The sequence below is a fragment of the Dermacentor variabilis genome, chromosome 2 (assembly GCF_050947875.1).
Source record: "Dermacentor variabilis isolate Ectoservices chromosome 2, ASM5094787v1, whole genome shotgun sequence".
Classification (NCBI taxonomy): Eukaryota; Metazoa; Arthropoda; class Arachnida; order Ixodida; family Ixodidae; genus Dermacentor; species Dermacentor variabilis.
Genome location: NC_134569.1, coordinates 238,508,446 through 238,525,725, shown reverse-complemented (window position 1 = coordinate 238,525,725; position 17,280 = coordinate 238,508,446). Strand labels below are relative to the sequence as shown.

The 17,280-nt window shown below is 43.3% G+C and overlaps 1 protein-coding gene across 1 annotated transcript in view; it reads right to left on the bottom strand.

Moving 5' to 3' along the window:
- Window positions 1-17,280, bottom strand: part of lt (vacuolar protein sorting-associated protein light) — a 214,925-nt gene that overhangs the window by 99,659 nt on the left and 97,986 nt on the right. Inside the window, exons 12-13 of the mRNA XM_075682740.1 lie at window positions 14,349-14,464; window positions 12,770-12,823 (exon numbers count right to left, since the gene is read on the bottom strand). Coding sequence (XP_075538855.1) covers window positions 12,770-12,823; window positions 14,349-14,464 — 170 coding nt within the window. The remainder of the gene's footprint in view (window positions 1-12,769; window positions 12,824-14,348; window positions 14,465-17,280) is intronic.

The window sequence follows — 17,280 nt, the reverse complement described above, 5'->3', positions numbered from 1 at the left end:
GAGGCCGAAAGGGAGTACTCTAAATTCGTAAAGGCCGTCCGGAGTCACAAACGCAGTTTTCTCGTGGTCCCGCTCATCTACTTCAATTTGCCAGTAGCCACTTTTCAGATCGATAGAGGAGAAATACTTCGCGCGCCTCAGTCTATCCAGAGAATCGTCGACACGAGGCAACGGGTACACGTCTTTCTTTGTGACGTTGTTTAACTTCCGGTAGTCAACACAAAACCGAAGCGTGCCATCTTTCTTTTTAACGAGAACGACTGGCGATGACCAGGGACTGCATGAAGGCTGTATTACGCCGTCTTGAAGCATTTCCTTCACCTTCGTTTGAATCGCATGTCGTTTGGTCGGGGAAACACGATAAGGCTCGTCGTCATAGGTGATGATCCGGTGTTTCGTAATCGACGTTTGATGTATCTTCGACGACCGTGCAAAGCAAGAGTGGAACTTGAGCAACAGCTCATGTAGGTGTTGTTTGTTTTCTTCAGGAAGCGTTGGACTAATGTCGACATTGCGTATAGATGGTTCAGCATTGTCGATTGCCTCGGAAACAAAACACTCAGTGACATCGGCGATCGGGTCGGCGTAGGCGATGACAGTACCGGGGAAAAGGTGCCGGTGTTCGTAGCTGAAGTTTGTGACAAGAACCTGAATGTTCGCTGGCTCAAAACACCAGGTGGCAATACAGAAAGGCACGAAATATACATGTGGCATGAGCTGTACATGGCAAGTCATTGCAAGGCTACTCGAGGAAAATACTATCTGCAGAAATTGTGCTTCTTTGTCATGGAACTAAACAGACATTTGGCTAACCCAATGTTCCTCTTCTTTACAAATGTATAATATGTTTTGACAACTACTTGGGAGATCTAACATTTATGCCTGAATACTATAATAGTGCTAGTGAAGAAAGGCAAGCAAGTACCTCACTTTTTTTTTGTGTGCTGATGTATTTCCAGGAGGACATCTTTGGCTAGTTGGTGCTTGTTTAACTATTTTCGTATCGCACTCATTGGGCATACTTAGCCTGCTAACGATAGTTTGAAACACCACTTTAGTGACCTTATGCATCGCTCATGGATAAACTGCACCACTGGACGTGAAGAAGGGGGACCTACTTTCTTTTTTTCTAAGCAGTTAAATTCTTTTCACACCAAGCGGTAATTTTTTAATGCTTTCCAAAGTTTCACGATCGTCGAAATAGAAAGCAAAAATGGCCACCTTGGGGAGAGGCACGCACGCTTCGAAAGATCGCAGATGTCGCGATCCTGTTGAGTCTGTGGCTGATTTTATCGATGGATCGAGCAGCAGTGAGTCTCAGGATGCTGCCTATTCATTGGACTTTGACTCTGAGAGCGACTATGCAAACCATCCCAGAACATCCGTGGCCACAACCCGGTACTCCCAACTGTAGTGCTTGCGGCTAAATTTTTGTAGTGGAATACCTGTTCAATTAAAAATTTACATTTTTTTGGAGATAGTGCCCATTAGAGGGTAATACATTTTGTATATCGCATAATTTTTAAAATACTATAATTTTCTTAGTAGACAGTACAAACATGTCTTTACAAATTTTGTTCAGTTTTATGCCACAATCTTGATTCTGGCAATTTGTATCCTTTTTATGAAATATAACTCATTAATAAAACTTTTGCTTGAAAAGTGCATCCATTATGCTTTTTGTTTATGTATTACATAAAATATTGAGTGCAGTAGTTCCTATAGGAAAAAAAAATATGCCGTAACCTACAAAAAGCGCCTATTTTCCTCATGGTAGGGAAAGAGTGAAGGACACAATGCAGCATAAAGACACAACCATAGTGACATACGCCTAAGTGTCTTTCATTGTGGCTATGTTGTTGGGATAGATTATGTCTTCAAATGTGTTACACCTTTGCTACGACAGTTCTCGGGGCATTCTCCTTTTTGGTGAACCCCGCCCCTGCCCGAAAAAGATGCACTACTAGTACAGTAGACTTCCACTGTATTGACTTACATTAATTTTTTGGTCTAATTTGATTCCAACTTGGCCAGCCTGCACCAGACAGTGCCTATATATTTCTATAAAGTAAGACCTTTGTTGTTTTGATGCTGAAATCAGCTCTCACTGGGTAACTTCAACTTATTAATATAATACAGCAGAACCTCATTGATATGATACCATTATGTATGATTTCCAGGCATCAACGTTCACGATCGAGAATGCAAAAAATTGCCCAATACTGCTATGCTTGTTTTTTACTGGTTCATATGTTCCCAAGAAGCATGGCCTTTGGGTACCAAAGTCCTGTAGATGTCAAACTGCGATCGTACAATACATTTTCTGGCAGGTAGATCGCATGTAAGCAAGAAAAGACGTGAGGTGTGTGCCATCGAGAACAGCAGCTTCTCTGCCTGCCTGTCTCACATGAAAATGCTGGTGCACACCAAGTTTCATATTCTGGTGCCAGCAACTTTCCTCCCGGGTCATTGCTACACTATATTCACAGCTATTGCCGCCAGCCCTATTACAATAAGGATCTTCGCTTATGTTTCACAGCGTGTGGGTCATGGTGTTGTTGGCAGCATAGCACCCCTTTAATACATGATGACCCAAACACACTGCCATTTCCTGCTGCAGGCAGCACAAAGGGAGCACCACGTATCACTCTGGAGGCATCATAGGCACTGTATTCCAGTGTGGCCCACCAGCTCGAATTCATTTATATTTCCCGTCACACTATGCAACAGGAAAACAACAACATGCATCTCAGGTCGCTTAAGCCCGAGCTCGACATGTGTTCACATTCGTGCTCCAACGATTTGTGTGGAGTGGCTATGTCAAAACTTCCCACCAAAATGCCCCGTTTGAAGAAGTTGCTGACCAAGGCCGAATTTGAGGAGCCAAAGCTGTAAAAATGACAATGCACATCTCAGGGCCACTTGAATCCAATCATCTGGGCTCACGTCGACGTCTCGTGCTGCAATGCTTTGCATTACGTAGATGTCAATTACGGTTGAGTAGGCCAATTATTCAGCAGCTTCCGATCATAAGTTTTTTTCAGTTAGTATGTTTTTTTCTCGAGTTTTTTTTTTTTCAAAACGCATGGAAGAGGTTCTATTGTACTACAGTGCAATTTCAGTTATCCGTCCCCCAATTTTGCAAAGCCCCAGGTTTAACAGAAGATTAGAGCAGGCTCAGCAAACTTTCCCCGTAGAGACAATGCATGGAAAATCTTGATTATATGACATGAAATTACGCACATCCCCTCTTATATGACGGCCTGCATGAAACTGCGAATTCAACAGAAGATGAACAGGTGCAACCTGCCAGTCTCCGGCCAATCGGCAGTGGCCAAAATGGACAATCCACACTTACAGAATACACCCCCCGATTTCATCTTATTTGTGATTGCCACAATTAAGCGCATGCTACATTAAAAATATCTGGAGTGCATTGTATATGGGTGCACACGGTTTTGTAGTATAAACACATAAAAATTGGGTGTGCAACTGATTTGAGGGTGTATTAAAATCCGTAAGATACTTGCAAATGAAGTAATGGTGCATTCAGACACTTTTTATGAATTTTATTTTAACCTGCTGGATAATTTGATCGGTTCTGTCAGTCCTGTCAAAATCTACTTAACAGAAAATGATGTGATGAACATCATGGCAAAAATATAGTGTGGATATGGGACAATGGCTAAAGAAACAGGATGCAATGCCGACTATCTACTGACAATTTATCATGGTCACCACAATACAATGTGCCCGAAGAACATTGGCCAGGCTGTTGACAAAAAGAAGAGCTGGTAGAAGATACAATTATGAGACCTACAGTGCTTGGTCATCAGTTGTCTTCTGCGACAAGATAATCTTACTGCACTAATTACATGGCTAATTACTAGGGCTGTGCAAATACTGAATACTCAATTTAAAACTGAATATCGAGCTGAATGGAGGAAAAAAAAAGCTGAATATCGAATCGAATACTGAATAGACAATTTTTCACAAAGCTTAATGCTGACAAATTTCAGGCACGAGAACATGTTGCTGCACATGCTCTGGAGACTCCTAGCACTCCTTAACAAGAATGTAGCAAGCTAACATGGGTACATAGAAACAAAGGTATACAGTACAGTCTGCCCTTATTAAAGGGAACACTAAATTATTATGTCAGCGCTCATTACAGCTCAGTTCTAGTATACAAAGGTGTGGAATATATTTGGTTTTATTAATAGAATTTATTCTGAATACAAACAAGTTTTTTTTTTCTTTGAGACTAATGAAATAGTGACATTCGGTTGTACTGAATACCAATGAGGTTCTCAGTTAAACAGAGGACCTAAGCTTTGCAGCAATCTTTTATTCATTGCATAAAAAATTTTGCTTTCCTTGTTTTCATCCAAAATGCAGAAGGGTTTTCCTATCTTTATGGCAAGTGGGCAATTGTAAGGCCAATTTGCACAACAGACGAAAGTGTGGAGTATGTAGCTGGCACCAAATGAGCAGGTGCCATTCACGCCATTTGTTTAGCGGGATTTGCCACCTGTCAAAGAATCTGAAATTTCGAGAGTCACCACAAGTTCTCTGCCCCCTCATCCCTTCCTTCGTTTATGTGCCATCTCTTGCTTTCATTTGCAAGGCGGTTTGTCGGCTTTCTGAGTGTCGTGCAACTGCTGCGGATAAATCTGCATTAAATTGGTACCAAACGGCAAGTTTAGTCTCCAACACCTGGTGAAGCAGTGCTGCTTAGCCTAATGGCCTAGGCAGTGTGGCCGTGACGAAAATTCGACACTGGCCAACACAGTAACGGACTGCAAGCCGTTGCGGAATGCTTGCCGCTAGTACGTCTATAAGGGTGGCTCATCATGTGATCAGTCCCAAGATAATGTCTGCGGGTTAGATTGGAGGCTCCCAAAGTGGTGTGAAGTTCGTCGGCGCACATATCCAACATGATCTGCGTGCCTATTGGTGGCTAGTTGAGCTCATCTTCACACATACTTTCGCACTTTACGAAATACACGCTGCTTTTGTTGACATTCCTTCTATCTGCGCCGCATTATCACTTCGATCGATCCTGCCGACCCGCACGAGCACTGCACTGACAGAGGTGGCCCCGGTCTACGCCGAGTGTACGATCCCCACATCAGGCCGACATCGGGGAGCGCTTGCAGTGATGAAGTGTGCTACCACCTCAGCCGGGGTGGCCACCTGTGGTGCCGCCCTTTGCGCTCCTCTTGCGCCGAAAATGATGTGAAATTCTTGCTTGGGTGGCACCAAGCACAAAGGGCCCCGCAGCGCATGCGACATATGGCACTGCGTGGGTCTCTACACCAAATACATAGAATAGTACATATTCAATTGCAAATCGCATTGTGTGAACATTCACTAGTCGATTCGATTCAGTGATATTCGACATTTGCACAGCCCCATTAATTACACAATACTAAATAATGAAGTTTAAAATTTTTTTGACTTCAGATGGGAAAGCTATTATTGGGTTGTAAAACACCCCCATTCAGTCTTTTTCATCACAGCATTTACTGCATTATAATTTTTTCTATGCTTCACTCGTAGCATGCAAAATACGAAAAGTGCTGTGTGATTGCGCACCTGTGCACTACGACACCAGTGGTTCCAAAAAGTCTGATCACTGCCTGACTAGGCAACCGCCTAGAAACTGTCACCTGCTGATCGCGAGTTGCGTGTTGCACATGAAAATCACAGCCTACCCATTGAGCAGGCAGACAGCTCAGGCTGAGGTCACTGGCGTCACAACAAGTGAGTGAGTGAGCATGCATCACTTTTGCATTTCACGTACTATAGGTAAAGCTTGGGAAAAATGATTGTGCAGGATGTACCGTGCAGAGAACGACTGAACAAGATGTTTCAGGGCAAATCATAGCTTTGTTCTTGAAAGTTAAGCCCATAATTAAAAACCCTGCATTCGATTAATTAATCTTGTATAAAGCTCTCCAGGTGACAAAAGAATATTGGCGACTAACTGTACCTTGAATCAACTTTTGTTAACAACCAAGCAAAAGGTATGGTAGAAAAACCAATAGCCTATTGGGTTATTCAACCTATTGGTGCTATATATGCATTTGTCCTATAGGTGCATTGGTCCTATATGTACATTGGTTGTATATGCATATTCGTCGTATAGGTGTATTGGTACAATCAACTTATGTCTTATAGGCATATTGGTCCAGTAAGCTATCGGCTTGCTAGACCAATAGCTGCAATGTAAGGAGAGTGTGCATCACACATACTAATGCCAGAGCAACATTTACACCACAATAAAGCTTAAAGTACTTTATTCACACTTTGCAGGAGGGCCTTAAATATGCGGTAAAATAGCCACAGGAGAATCACTTAGGCATAAAAATGACGCTAAGTTTAGAACAACACTGGACTGTGGCACAACTAGGTTAGTAACTTCTGACACAGCTTGAAACAGCTTTGGATGTGTTCACAGAGAATGCAAAAAAGAAATAAGCAGCACACAGCTGCTCTGAACTGCAAAAACTAGCGGTAGCACACTTGGAAGTATAGCTGCTAGCGCCAGGGTACATGCCGTCCTATTTTTGTTAAAGTCATGTCAGGTCATGTCAACGTGTCGCCTATCACAGCATAGTCAAACTTTTCGAGTACAGCAAACCCTCATCAACTTGAACTCTGATATCTCAAAATATTGGTCAAGTCAACATTTTTTCCTGGTTCTGTGTCAACTCCATGTATTTTTCACTTATCGCAAAATGCTTTCACATTGTACTCTGGATACCTCTAAATCTTGACTGTGAAAATGTAGGGAGAAAGTCATTGCCCAAAGGCTTCCATACTTTGTGCACAGATTTCCATACTTTGTCTAATCCTGTCACTAAAAAGTGACAGGATTACAAGTTTTTGGCAACTTTTGCTTCATTCTATGCCACTTTCATGATCCATCTTTTACGGCCAGCTGCAATCTCATTAATAATGCGGGCGGGGTGCTGCTCTGCCCCCGATGAAGCATGATCAGCACAAGAAGTTACATGCGACCTCTGCAAAAAGCATGCCCACGTGTGCGTTATCAGTTTGCTTATTCACCGTGCTCTATACATTTCTACAATTGTGGATCCGCGCACTACAGTATTGACGTATGGATAACTCGTGAATCTGCGTATGGATACCATGTGAATCCGCATACAGGTGCCATGCGATTCGCACACTACACCAGCTGTACCAAATGTTTGGCACATTTCTGCCATTTTCTTAAATGGACCCTGTAACGATATTGTACAAATGTACCGAGTCATTAGGGTTGGTACTTTTGATCATTAAGTGAGCAATTTAAACACTCCACGTAATGCGTGCAATTTATTCTAAGGTTTTAAACATGTGCATCAATACCAATCACAATCGCGCGTCGCTCCCCTGCGTTTTCAGCCACCCCTTCACCATCTAAGTAGTGGGCACACGTGACGTCAGTCGGGCGAGTTACCTAATTCGCTGCCCAGGTTCCATCATTGATAATTTTTCCAACTTGATGGTGAACAAATGTTGTTTGTAAGAGTTGGAATGTTGGTCAACTTATTTCTAAAAAAGTAACAGAAAGAGAATACACGACAATTTATCACTACACTAAAGCAATTCCGGCACGCAGCGTCGTCTGCTCATGCTACAACGTGCTTCGTGTTGATGTAAGCTGCACTGCCAGTGTTGGTCCCACGCTTTCTTTTCGCGAGCACCATGAATGGCCCTTGTTACATTGTGGGTTGCAAATCTACCGATTCACCAACACCTCAAGCTGCGACATCATGTCCCTCTGCAAGGCAACAAGCAAATGGAGTGGCTGCAGTGCGAGCATTGGACTGTCGGTATTTCATCGGCTCCAGTATCTATGCTTTTGTGGCCATCACTTCACAATGGAGCATTACTACCACAATAGTGAATTTTAGCAAGTCTGGTATTCCGGTAAATGCAGGCGGACTGGGAGTTTTGCCAGATGGGTGGAATCACAAATGTGAGCAGTATGCAGAGAGCAGCCAGCTGGTGGTGCAGAGCTCAACCAAACACAGAGCTAATATAGCAGTAACCAAGTGTCCTCTACTTTGCTACAGGTGTAAATTTTCGGCAGCGGCGTGAACAAAACGTGAACACATTGTCTTTTTAAATGTTTAAAATGTTCTACATTTGGTTACAGGAATATTACCTGGGTTTGGCTGGTTGAGCTCTGCGCCACCACATGGCTGCACCGTGCAGGATGCTGATGTTTATGCCTCCACCTATCCATCAAAACACCCAGCTCACCTGCATTTGGCGGAATACCGGACACGCTCGACGTTGTGAACGCTCACAACGCACGTTGCTTGGATAGCTCTTCCGGGGGATCGACGACCCGGCAGCTAAGGGAGAGGCTATAGAGGCTTCGTACACCAACTCCAGGATGAACGGAAGTAGATGACATGACATCAAATGATGACACAGAGCCAGTGAAGGTGGAGCTTAGCCCCGATCACTCAGCGAACGAGTTGAGGAGAAAAGGCATGGCTAGGGAGGTGAATAACATTTAATCATCTTTAGCTCTCTTAATATGAGATGCTTCACTTAAATTGCAGCACGGATGTTTTACTGCAGCTATACTCCATGCATCCACAAAATTTGTGTAAACCATTTCAGGGAGCCTTTAACCCTATCAGGGTCAATTTTTTTATTGCAGATTTATATTTTTCAGGGGGACTTGTTTCAAAAAAAATTTACCGTAATTTTTTTAGGGTGACCGTAAAGTAAAAAAAAATTTGCATTGGTATATATGTACTGTTAATTCATGAATAACAACAATAAAAAAAGAAAATAAACTTATAAGAATAAAAAATTTGATGCATTGTTATATGCATAGTTCAAAGCTTAGAAAATGCGCACATGAGAATATTTTGCAATTCTCAAATGTTCCTGCTCTTACATTAATATTTACGTCCATAGCGTAATCAAACTGCGTAGGTGAGCGCACTCAAGAAAACTGTGTGATTGTGTGCTCGTCAAAAAAGCAAAACGTGCGAAAAACTTCCGCTAATCTTCACCTTAACAACCAGGAGTGATTAGTTTTCGCGAGTCGACAAAAAAAAAAAAAAAAAAAAGGAAGCACATGCATGGCAGCATCCTTCGTATGTGCACCCTATGAGAAATAAACAAGCGAGTAAGAGGCGGTCACTCTTTGAGCGATTAGTAACGAGATAGCCATCAGTTTTCAAGAAGCCGAAACCACCCGCAGAACCAAACTTAAGCTAATTGCCGCCTGCCTGCGCATGCACCAATGCGCGAGCGGCAGTATATAGATGCGCCAGAGCGAACATACTAGCTCTAAAACAAACCATGCAACAAAAACCGAGAGAGAGGCGCGAGAAAAGAATTCCCTGTATTCCTGCATAGTGGCAGCATATGCCAGGAAAGAAAAAATGAGGAAATCGGTGCGCTTTTTAAATGTACAAACGGCGCCATAAATATACGGCATCGACCATTTTGGACTTGTTCGCAGTGCCGTATATTTACGTCATTGACCCTGGAAGGGTAAAGTACCAAGTTCAGGGTCGCAATTTTATGGCGATGTCATTTGTTTTCATGTTTCATCAGCAGTCATAGAGACACTCCACCCACATTAGCAATGGGATAAGCCAGTTGAGAGCAGTGAATGAAAGAGTGCCATAGAATAGAGGGGAAGGCATGGCTACAAAGTCGTGGCCCTGGGGCGGTATTCCCGGTCAATTACTTTTTTTCCGAATACAAGCACTTTCACCATATTCCACATGCCTAGGCTTTGGGCACATTGGTGCCTACGTGCAACAGTGTTTACTTGGCACTGTGAAAGGATTGCTGCTACCCAGAGAGGCCTGACATGTCAGGTGCTGACTCCTACCATATTTTGCAAAAAGTTATCTACTGAAAATACCTATCCTGATATATTTAGCTTTTGCAAGAAATTTAGCATCTACTAACGCCTATTTCGAAAGGTTTTATGTGGTCAATACATAGCTAGGTGCTCATGTTTTCTTTAGTTCACTTATTTTGAAATTCTGCCTATCTCAAAATTTTTCCTGGTTTTTGCAACTTCCAGCTAACGAGGTTTTATTGTAATAGATGAGGCAGTGAGCATGTCCACAATGGTTTTGATTATCAGTCGGCCCACATTCTGTGTTTTCGCAGGCAACATTGTCACAGTTATTAGCCTATACCTCGAGTTCAGTGTGGGTGACCCTGACACTTCCAGTAGTATTCGCTACATGGATACCAAAACAGTGCTGCTGTGGGATTATGGACTGCTGATAACAATCGCAAACTGACGGCACAAATTCCAGCAAACAACACAGAGGAAAAAACTTCAAAAAAGTGAGGAGCCAAAGTGACAATTGCCAGCCCTTGTTGATCATGCATTGCCTGTCATGAGTTTCATATCCTGTCCATCGCATTGCACTCGCGCACTGATGATACAGTTAAACCATGACATAACGAAGTCGGCAAAATAGGCAATTTGCTTCATTATTTAAAAGTATTCTTGTATTGAAATGCAACCTTTTGTGGTAATAAGTACAGTCGCCTATGGATTTTTGTTACACAGAAGGGGCCACAAGATGGTTCTGAATTATCAGGCAATCAGAAAAATAAAATTTGAATTAGAAAAAAATGTGCTTTTTTTTTAAATTTGAGAGTCTGCGACAATAGCTTTTGTTTTGTGCTGTGTCAACAATATCTTCACATCTGCAGTACGAAGTGAAGCCAGGCACGCTTTTGAGTCCATTCCAACCCTACGGCTGATAGTGTCGCCTGCGGTGGAATGACGCTATCATGAAAAGCATCAGCAGCACGGAGTGAATGCGTCATTTGCCTCTTGCTTCAATGCTTCTCCAAAACTCATAAGTATGCAACTCCCAGTACTAAACATGAAGGAAAACAGCGCACATAATTCCATGCCATCTCAGCATGCACACTCTTTGTACATGCGGCAGATTGCCTCTAAAACAGGGCACAGAGGCTGCGTATGTGCTCAGCTGAGCTGACAGCCACACGTAGGCATGGCTGGCTAGAAAAGGAGACGCGCGCCAACTTAAAAAAGGGTAATACTTCGTATAAGTTACAAGAAGTTAAATACTTCGTTATATTGAGAACTTTGTTACATTGAAATTTGTTATATAGAGCTTTAACTATGTAGGGTGGTTTGCTGTAATGGAATCGGGTAATGGGAACGCCAGAAATGAGACTGCACATACGCGGCCTCTGCCAACACCTCCTTCAAATGGTTGTAGGAAGTGTGGGCTCTGACAGCCTGATGAAGTGGAGGGGGCTACTGTTGAATCAAGTTGGTCATATACAAAACTGCTACATACTCAACCAATGCCTACTTTACCAAATGCCTGCCACGTGAGCCGAGAAGCTGGTTCCTGCCCCTCTCCTCTTTCCTCCTCTCCACCCAGGTCGCCTGTGAGTGCTAGCTGCGGTGGCCGCTGCAAACCTAAATCACATAGCGCTGCCTCCAAGATTTTAGAGGCGTCTTTTGCGATCCCAGAGGCTGGACCCGCAGTCTCTCGTCAAGCCATTGATCAAGCGCACGCCAGCCTAGCAATCGTCAATTCCTCTGCAACAGTAAGTGGGTCGGCAGTGAGCACCGTCTCTCCGCAACTACCCTGAACTACGGTAACCTCCGCTCCAATGGGAAGACTAGCGACGCGGCAGGCATCTAGTAAAGGAGGCATTGACTCTACACATGAATTATACAACCACCGCAGCTCTATCGTGTGCTTTTCCAAGTGGCACAATGAAGTAATTTGGAAATTTGTACAGCTAGGTGCATATCCAGTTCCACTATATTTATGTTTAGAATCCCTATTGGTCCAACGAGAAACGTATGGCTCATGCTCATTGGACCTTACTGGTACCAATATGAGCTCATTGATCATAAAAGCAACAAACAGCTGTCAGCTATTAGGCCTTATTGGCAGTGATACCAACCTATTGGTCCCAAAAGTTACTAACAGTTGTCATCTATTGGTACCAATGCAAACTATTGGCCCTATAGGCGACAATTAGATGTCACCTACTGGACCCTATTGGTACCAACACAGTCCAAATAAATTCCATAGAGTTCCAATAAGTTATCTGTAGAACTCACAAGATTGCTGTATTGAACCAATATAAAATTCTACTGGCATTTTTGCTAGGATATAGCTTGGCTAAAGTTTATCTGGGACACTCTGCATACGCTACTACACATGCAAGAAAAGCAGCAAGACAGCCAGGAAGATTAAAAAAAAAAAAAACGTGAGGGCATGCTTCCGCTGTGAATCTTGAAGGGGTTTGAGTCCACTGTCACATGACTGCGCTGTTTCTTTACCATGATAAGTCAGCAGCTAGCTCCTCACATGTGCACCCTGCTTCAAAACTGTGTTCTTTTATTTTGCTCCCAAGAAGTAAATACTAGACAAAAATGGATACAACCAGCAAAAAATATGTGATATAGCAGTCATGAAGGCAAACACACAACTGTACATTATGCTCAACCATATGTACTGTACAAGCGAGCACAACTATAAAGTTATACATATTTGTGCTCAACCTTGCGATTACTATGTCACCATGAATTTCGCATTATTGCTGGGCTAGTTGGTTCATACTAGTGGTGTAAAAGGATGCAAAACAATACGAAATGACACCAGTACATAAGAGCTGCAAGTGATCCTCCTTCCTGTCCTGGTCTTATTTCACATTGTTTCGTGTCCTATTGCACGTCTTGCCACTTTCACTGTTAACTCACTTGTAATGCGTGCCTCTTGAGATCACGACTGGACAATGCAACCTGCACAGCCTCCTGCACATGGAGAATAAGTAAAGAATCATAATCACTGTCTTATAATATTGGTGCATCAATTATTCGTCAATTCTTTATATAAAGTTAAATATCATGTGGACTGTTTGTGGAAAGGTTCCCATGAACAATGGCCTTATTAGACCTCAAAAGTCCAGCAAGAGTGTGGAGTGGGTGAACAAAGAGTCGCTCAGTAGCCCATGTGATGAGCTCATCTACTTCTTTGAGTGCCTTTTATTTTAATTAAGTACATAAGCCCATTTTTTGTGAGAGAATCAATGCATTATGTTTTTTCCTCCTAAGAGCACGGCCCATCGTGGTCAATTTGTGCACAGGTGAACTCATGATGATGGTGTGAATTCGGTGGCAAGCAAGGAAGTGTCTGCACACTACAAATGTTGCAAACGCTGTCTGATACAGGCAAAAAACAAATGAAAAATTGCGATGCGAGAGCCAGATCTGCAGTAGGCAACATGCAAAGTCTGCTTTATTCTTTGCCAGGAGCTCGTCTTTGCAATGCTATGCAAGCTTCAAGCCACAAAAATGGTCTGCGATGGTCCTTGTGGGAAATGTATCGAGCACAAAACACTTTCAAGGACTAAAAAGCAGTGTTCTAGCTTACGCTTTGAAGACAACCACAAAAAACACTCAACAATGAGCTCGATTTTATTTTATTGCCCTTCAAAAAAACAAAATAGCAATGGAAAAAAAGGCTTAACAAGCAAATCACCACAAACTACCACAACGCTGCCAACCAGAATAGTCTGTCATAACTTTAGGACTTGAGCAATGTTGTAGACAGACATTCCAAAAGATGAAATTTGCAAATTTTTAAAGGGGCGCTAAAAGAAAATATTATGTTGAGTTAGCTGTATATATGATCTGTCTAGAGGTCTATTGCCATTTTTTGCAAGCCAATATATGACTTTTCTGCATATAAAATTGCCAATAAAAATACCACTGCCACTCAACGATTTGAATGGCCTGTGCCAAAACCAAGTACTCAACAACTGTCTACCATTCACCTTCTCTTCTGCCACTTTCTGTGAACCAACCGCAGCTTTCTCAACTGGCACTGGCAGCATTATCACACCCCTCCCTTTCGCCCTCACTCTCTGCGTGCAGTGCGGGCTCTCTCGTCTCCTGCTGCCAGCTCTTCACTTGGACACATCTTTTGTCTTGATCTTCCTGCTTGCTGGTGGTGCCAGTCTTTGAAACGCCAACGTCACATGAGAAGAGTACTATAGTCCACAACAGCTGGCACTGCTCAAATTCTCACTTTGCGCCACTTTCTTGCTTACAAAAGCACTGTCCTTGCTACGAATGACGAATTCATTATTACGGAAGCATGATCTTTCAATTTAGCTCAAGCTAATATTTTCCTTTAGTGTCCCTTTAAGTCACTTCATGAAACTCAAGGCAGTGAAAACTAAATTTTGGTACTCTAGAGTCTTTGAGAACAACTACAAATCCTGAAGTGCACAAAGACAGCTGATAGAGGACAATTCAGAGTAGTGTGCAGGCACACCTCATACTTCTGGTGCTTCAAGAGCCAGTCGACGTGGTCATCCTGGTCACGAGGCTTGGCTACTATCACATCCTTAGGGCTCACCACAAAGAAAAGACCCTCCTCTGGGAGGCTGTCTGCAAGGCAAAAAGAAAGGCACATCGTCTGGTGGCACATCACACCTGCAGATCACCTAATCCTTGCAGCCAGGCATGAACGTACATTTACACAGTCACCCACAGTGTGAGTCGAACTGTATTGTAGTTGCATTTATGAAACATGTGTAAGAGACAAGGAAACAGTGATGTTGTGCAAGCAAAAAAGATTACCCGTGCCATGAATAAAAGCAGTTTGTTCAATAACTACCTCCGCAGAATATTCCTGCTTTATACTAGGGGTGCGCAACAATTAAATAGTAGATTTCATATCGAATATCAAAAAATGTTTCGCCAAACTTAATGTTTACAAATTTTGGGCAAGAAAACACGGTGCTGCACATGCTTGAGAGTCTCCTAGCATTGCGTAACAAGAATGTTGCAAGCTATCAGTAACTTAGGTACATAGATATCAAGATATACAGTACGGTCTATTCTTACTAATGGAAGCACCAAATTAGTATGCCAGTGCTGATTACAATTTAGTTCTAGTATATAAAAACCTAGAAAATATTTTTTATCAGTAGGATTTCTGCTGAATAGAATAAGTGCTTTTTTCCTGTAGAACTAAAGAATTATAGGCATTCTGCTGTATTGAATACCAATGAGGTTCTCAGTTTAATGGTGGACCTGTCTTTTGTGCCAACCTTTTATTTATTGCATAGAAAGGTTTGCTCTTCTATTTTTCTCCAGAATGCAGAAGGGCTACCCCAACTTTACAGAAGGTGGGTTATCGTAAGGTCAATCTACTTGATCAACAAAATGACCCCGCACCACGTGACCCGATCCCCGCACCGTGCACACTTGGCACTGACAGCAATGAGCAGGCACCGTCCGTGTGTTAGCTGTGGCGAGATTTGCCACCTGTCAAGGAATCTGAAATCTCGGGGTTATGGCAAGTTCACAATGCTCGCTAATCCCACTCCTCCTCCTCGTTCACCTGCCATTTCTCTCTCTCGTTTGCGAGGCGGTTTGCCGGCTTTCCAAGTGTCATGTGCCAGCTGCGAATAAATCTGTGTCGATTCGGCACCAAACCGCAACTTTAGTTGCAGATGCCAGATGAAACAGTACTGATTAGGCCTAATGGTCTAGGCAGCATTCATTGCAAATTTGCAGCTGGCCACTGTCGTAACGGGTTGCAAGCCGTTGCGAAATGACTGCCCCTAGTATGTTTATAAGGCTGGCTCATTATGTGTTCGGTCCCAAGATAATGCGTGTGGGCTACAGTGAATGCTCTTGAAGTGGTGTGAAGTTCGTTGGATGCACATATCCGACACGATGTGCATGTCTATCGGCTGCTAGTTGCCCCTATTTTCGCATATTCTTTCGCACGTTGTGGAATATGCAGTGCTTTTGTTGATGTTCTCTCTGTCCGGGTGTCACATTATCATTTTGATTGGCCCTGTCGACCCGGACGAACCTTGTATTGACAGAATCAGCCCCGACCAACAAGCTGCTGTTTTGAAAATTGTGGTGTTAGAGCGCTGCGTGTGCGATATTCGCACCGGGCCAACATCGGGGTGCGCTCGCAGTAACAAAGTCTGCTACCACATCAGCCGAAGTGGCTGGCCTGTCTGCGGCGTCCTCAATGCTCCTTAAGGCCCAACCACTGGCATGCGTCGACACACTTCGGCATGTGTCAATGTGTCAAATACATCGAAAGCATTGGTCGCAAACAGGGCGACATGCAGTGACGTGTGGAGATTTTGCAGACTACTGATGCTAGAATATCGGCAGCACGTCGCCGGTGAGCACCAATCAGAGGCCATGATGCCTCTGGCTGCTATGCCTATTATGGCCGCTGATGCGAAGATGCCAAGACCAACGATCGTACAAGTTCTTTAGACACACAATGCATGCGACAGTGTTCTTGAAAGACAGTGTTGTGATACGAGGCAGACAATGACACGACCGACGACTGTGGGTGGTGGCACTGCAACAAGAATTTGTGCAGAGTTCGAATGACACCGACAAACCCAACCTGCTGACTGTCATTACACCGGTCTCAATGCACTAGTCTGCTTACACATTGCACTGATCCATGATTGCGGCAATGCCTGTGCCTGTTGTATGTATATTTTGTTGTGCTTGAAACAATTGGAAACATGCTTTCGAAGCCCAAAGTCGGAATAATCAGCACACGCCTATCGCCGATGCTGTTTGTATTATGTGTAGGCTTAGCATGTCCATTGAGTTTATAACTGGCGAGTGAACGAGCCCAGCTGAGAAGCTCTGTTGAACGAAATGAATTTTCAGTTCCGTTTGACACTGCAATGATTTGAAATATGGCACTCCTGTCTTCGTGTGGTGTGTGGTGTGGTGATTGAACAGTGAGGAACTTCAGGTGGTGCAACGCAGCATGTTTCGTGTGTGAATTATGTGGTCACAGGTGATTCGAGTTTAATGGGCTACCTCTGCGCTGTTTCCAGCAGCAAAGGTAACTTTCTAAAGCAAAAGACACTAGTAGCCAAACAATGCAAAGTACATCACCAGCCATGCCATCTGTTTCAGCTGACAGTGTGCTCTTATATTTGGCATGAGAATTCAGTTCAGTACTCGTTCACGGTACTCCTTCACTCACTTCTTTCAAGTGCATGTGTCTTATGAGCTAGTTGGGGATAAATAGCTCGTGCAGCACTCAAAAACGCTGATGCACTAAAGGAAACATGACAGTGTTGTCATGTTCAAGTCAGTGTGTCCTTATGCTCGTGCACTGCAAAAAGAAATGATCTGTTTGCAATATGTGCACCTTGTGCAATGCATAGGAGGACCTGCATCATGCAAGACCTATGCATGCA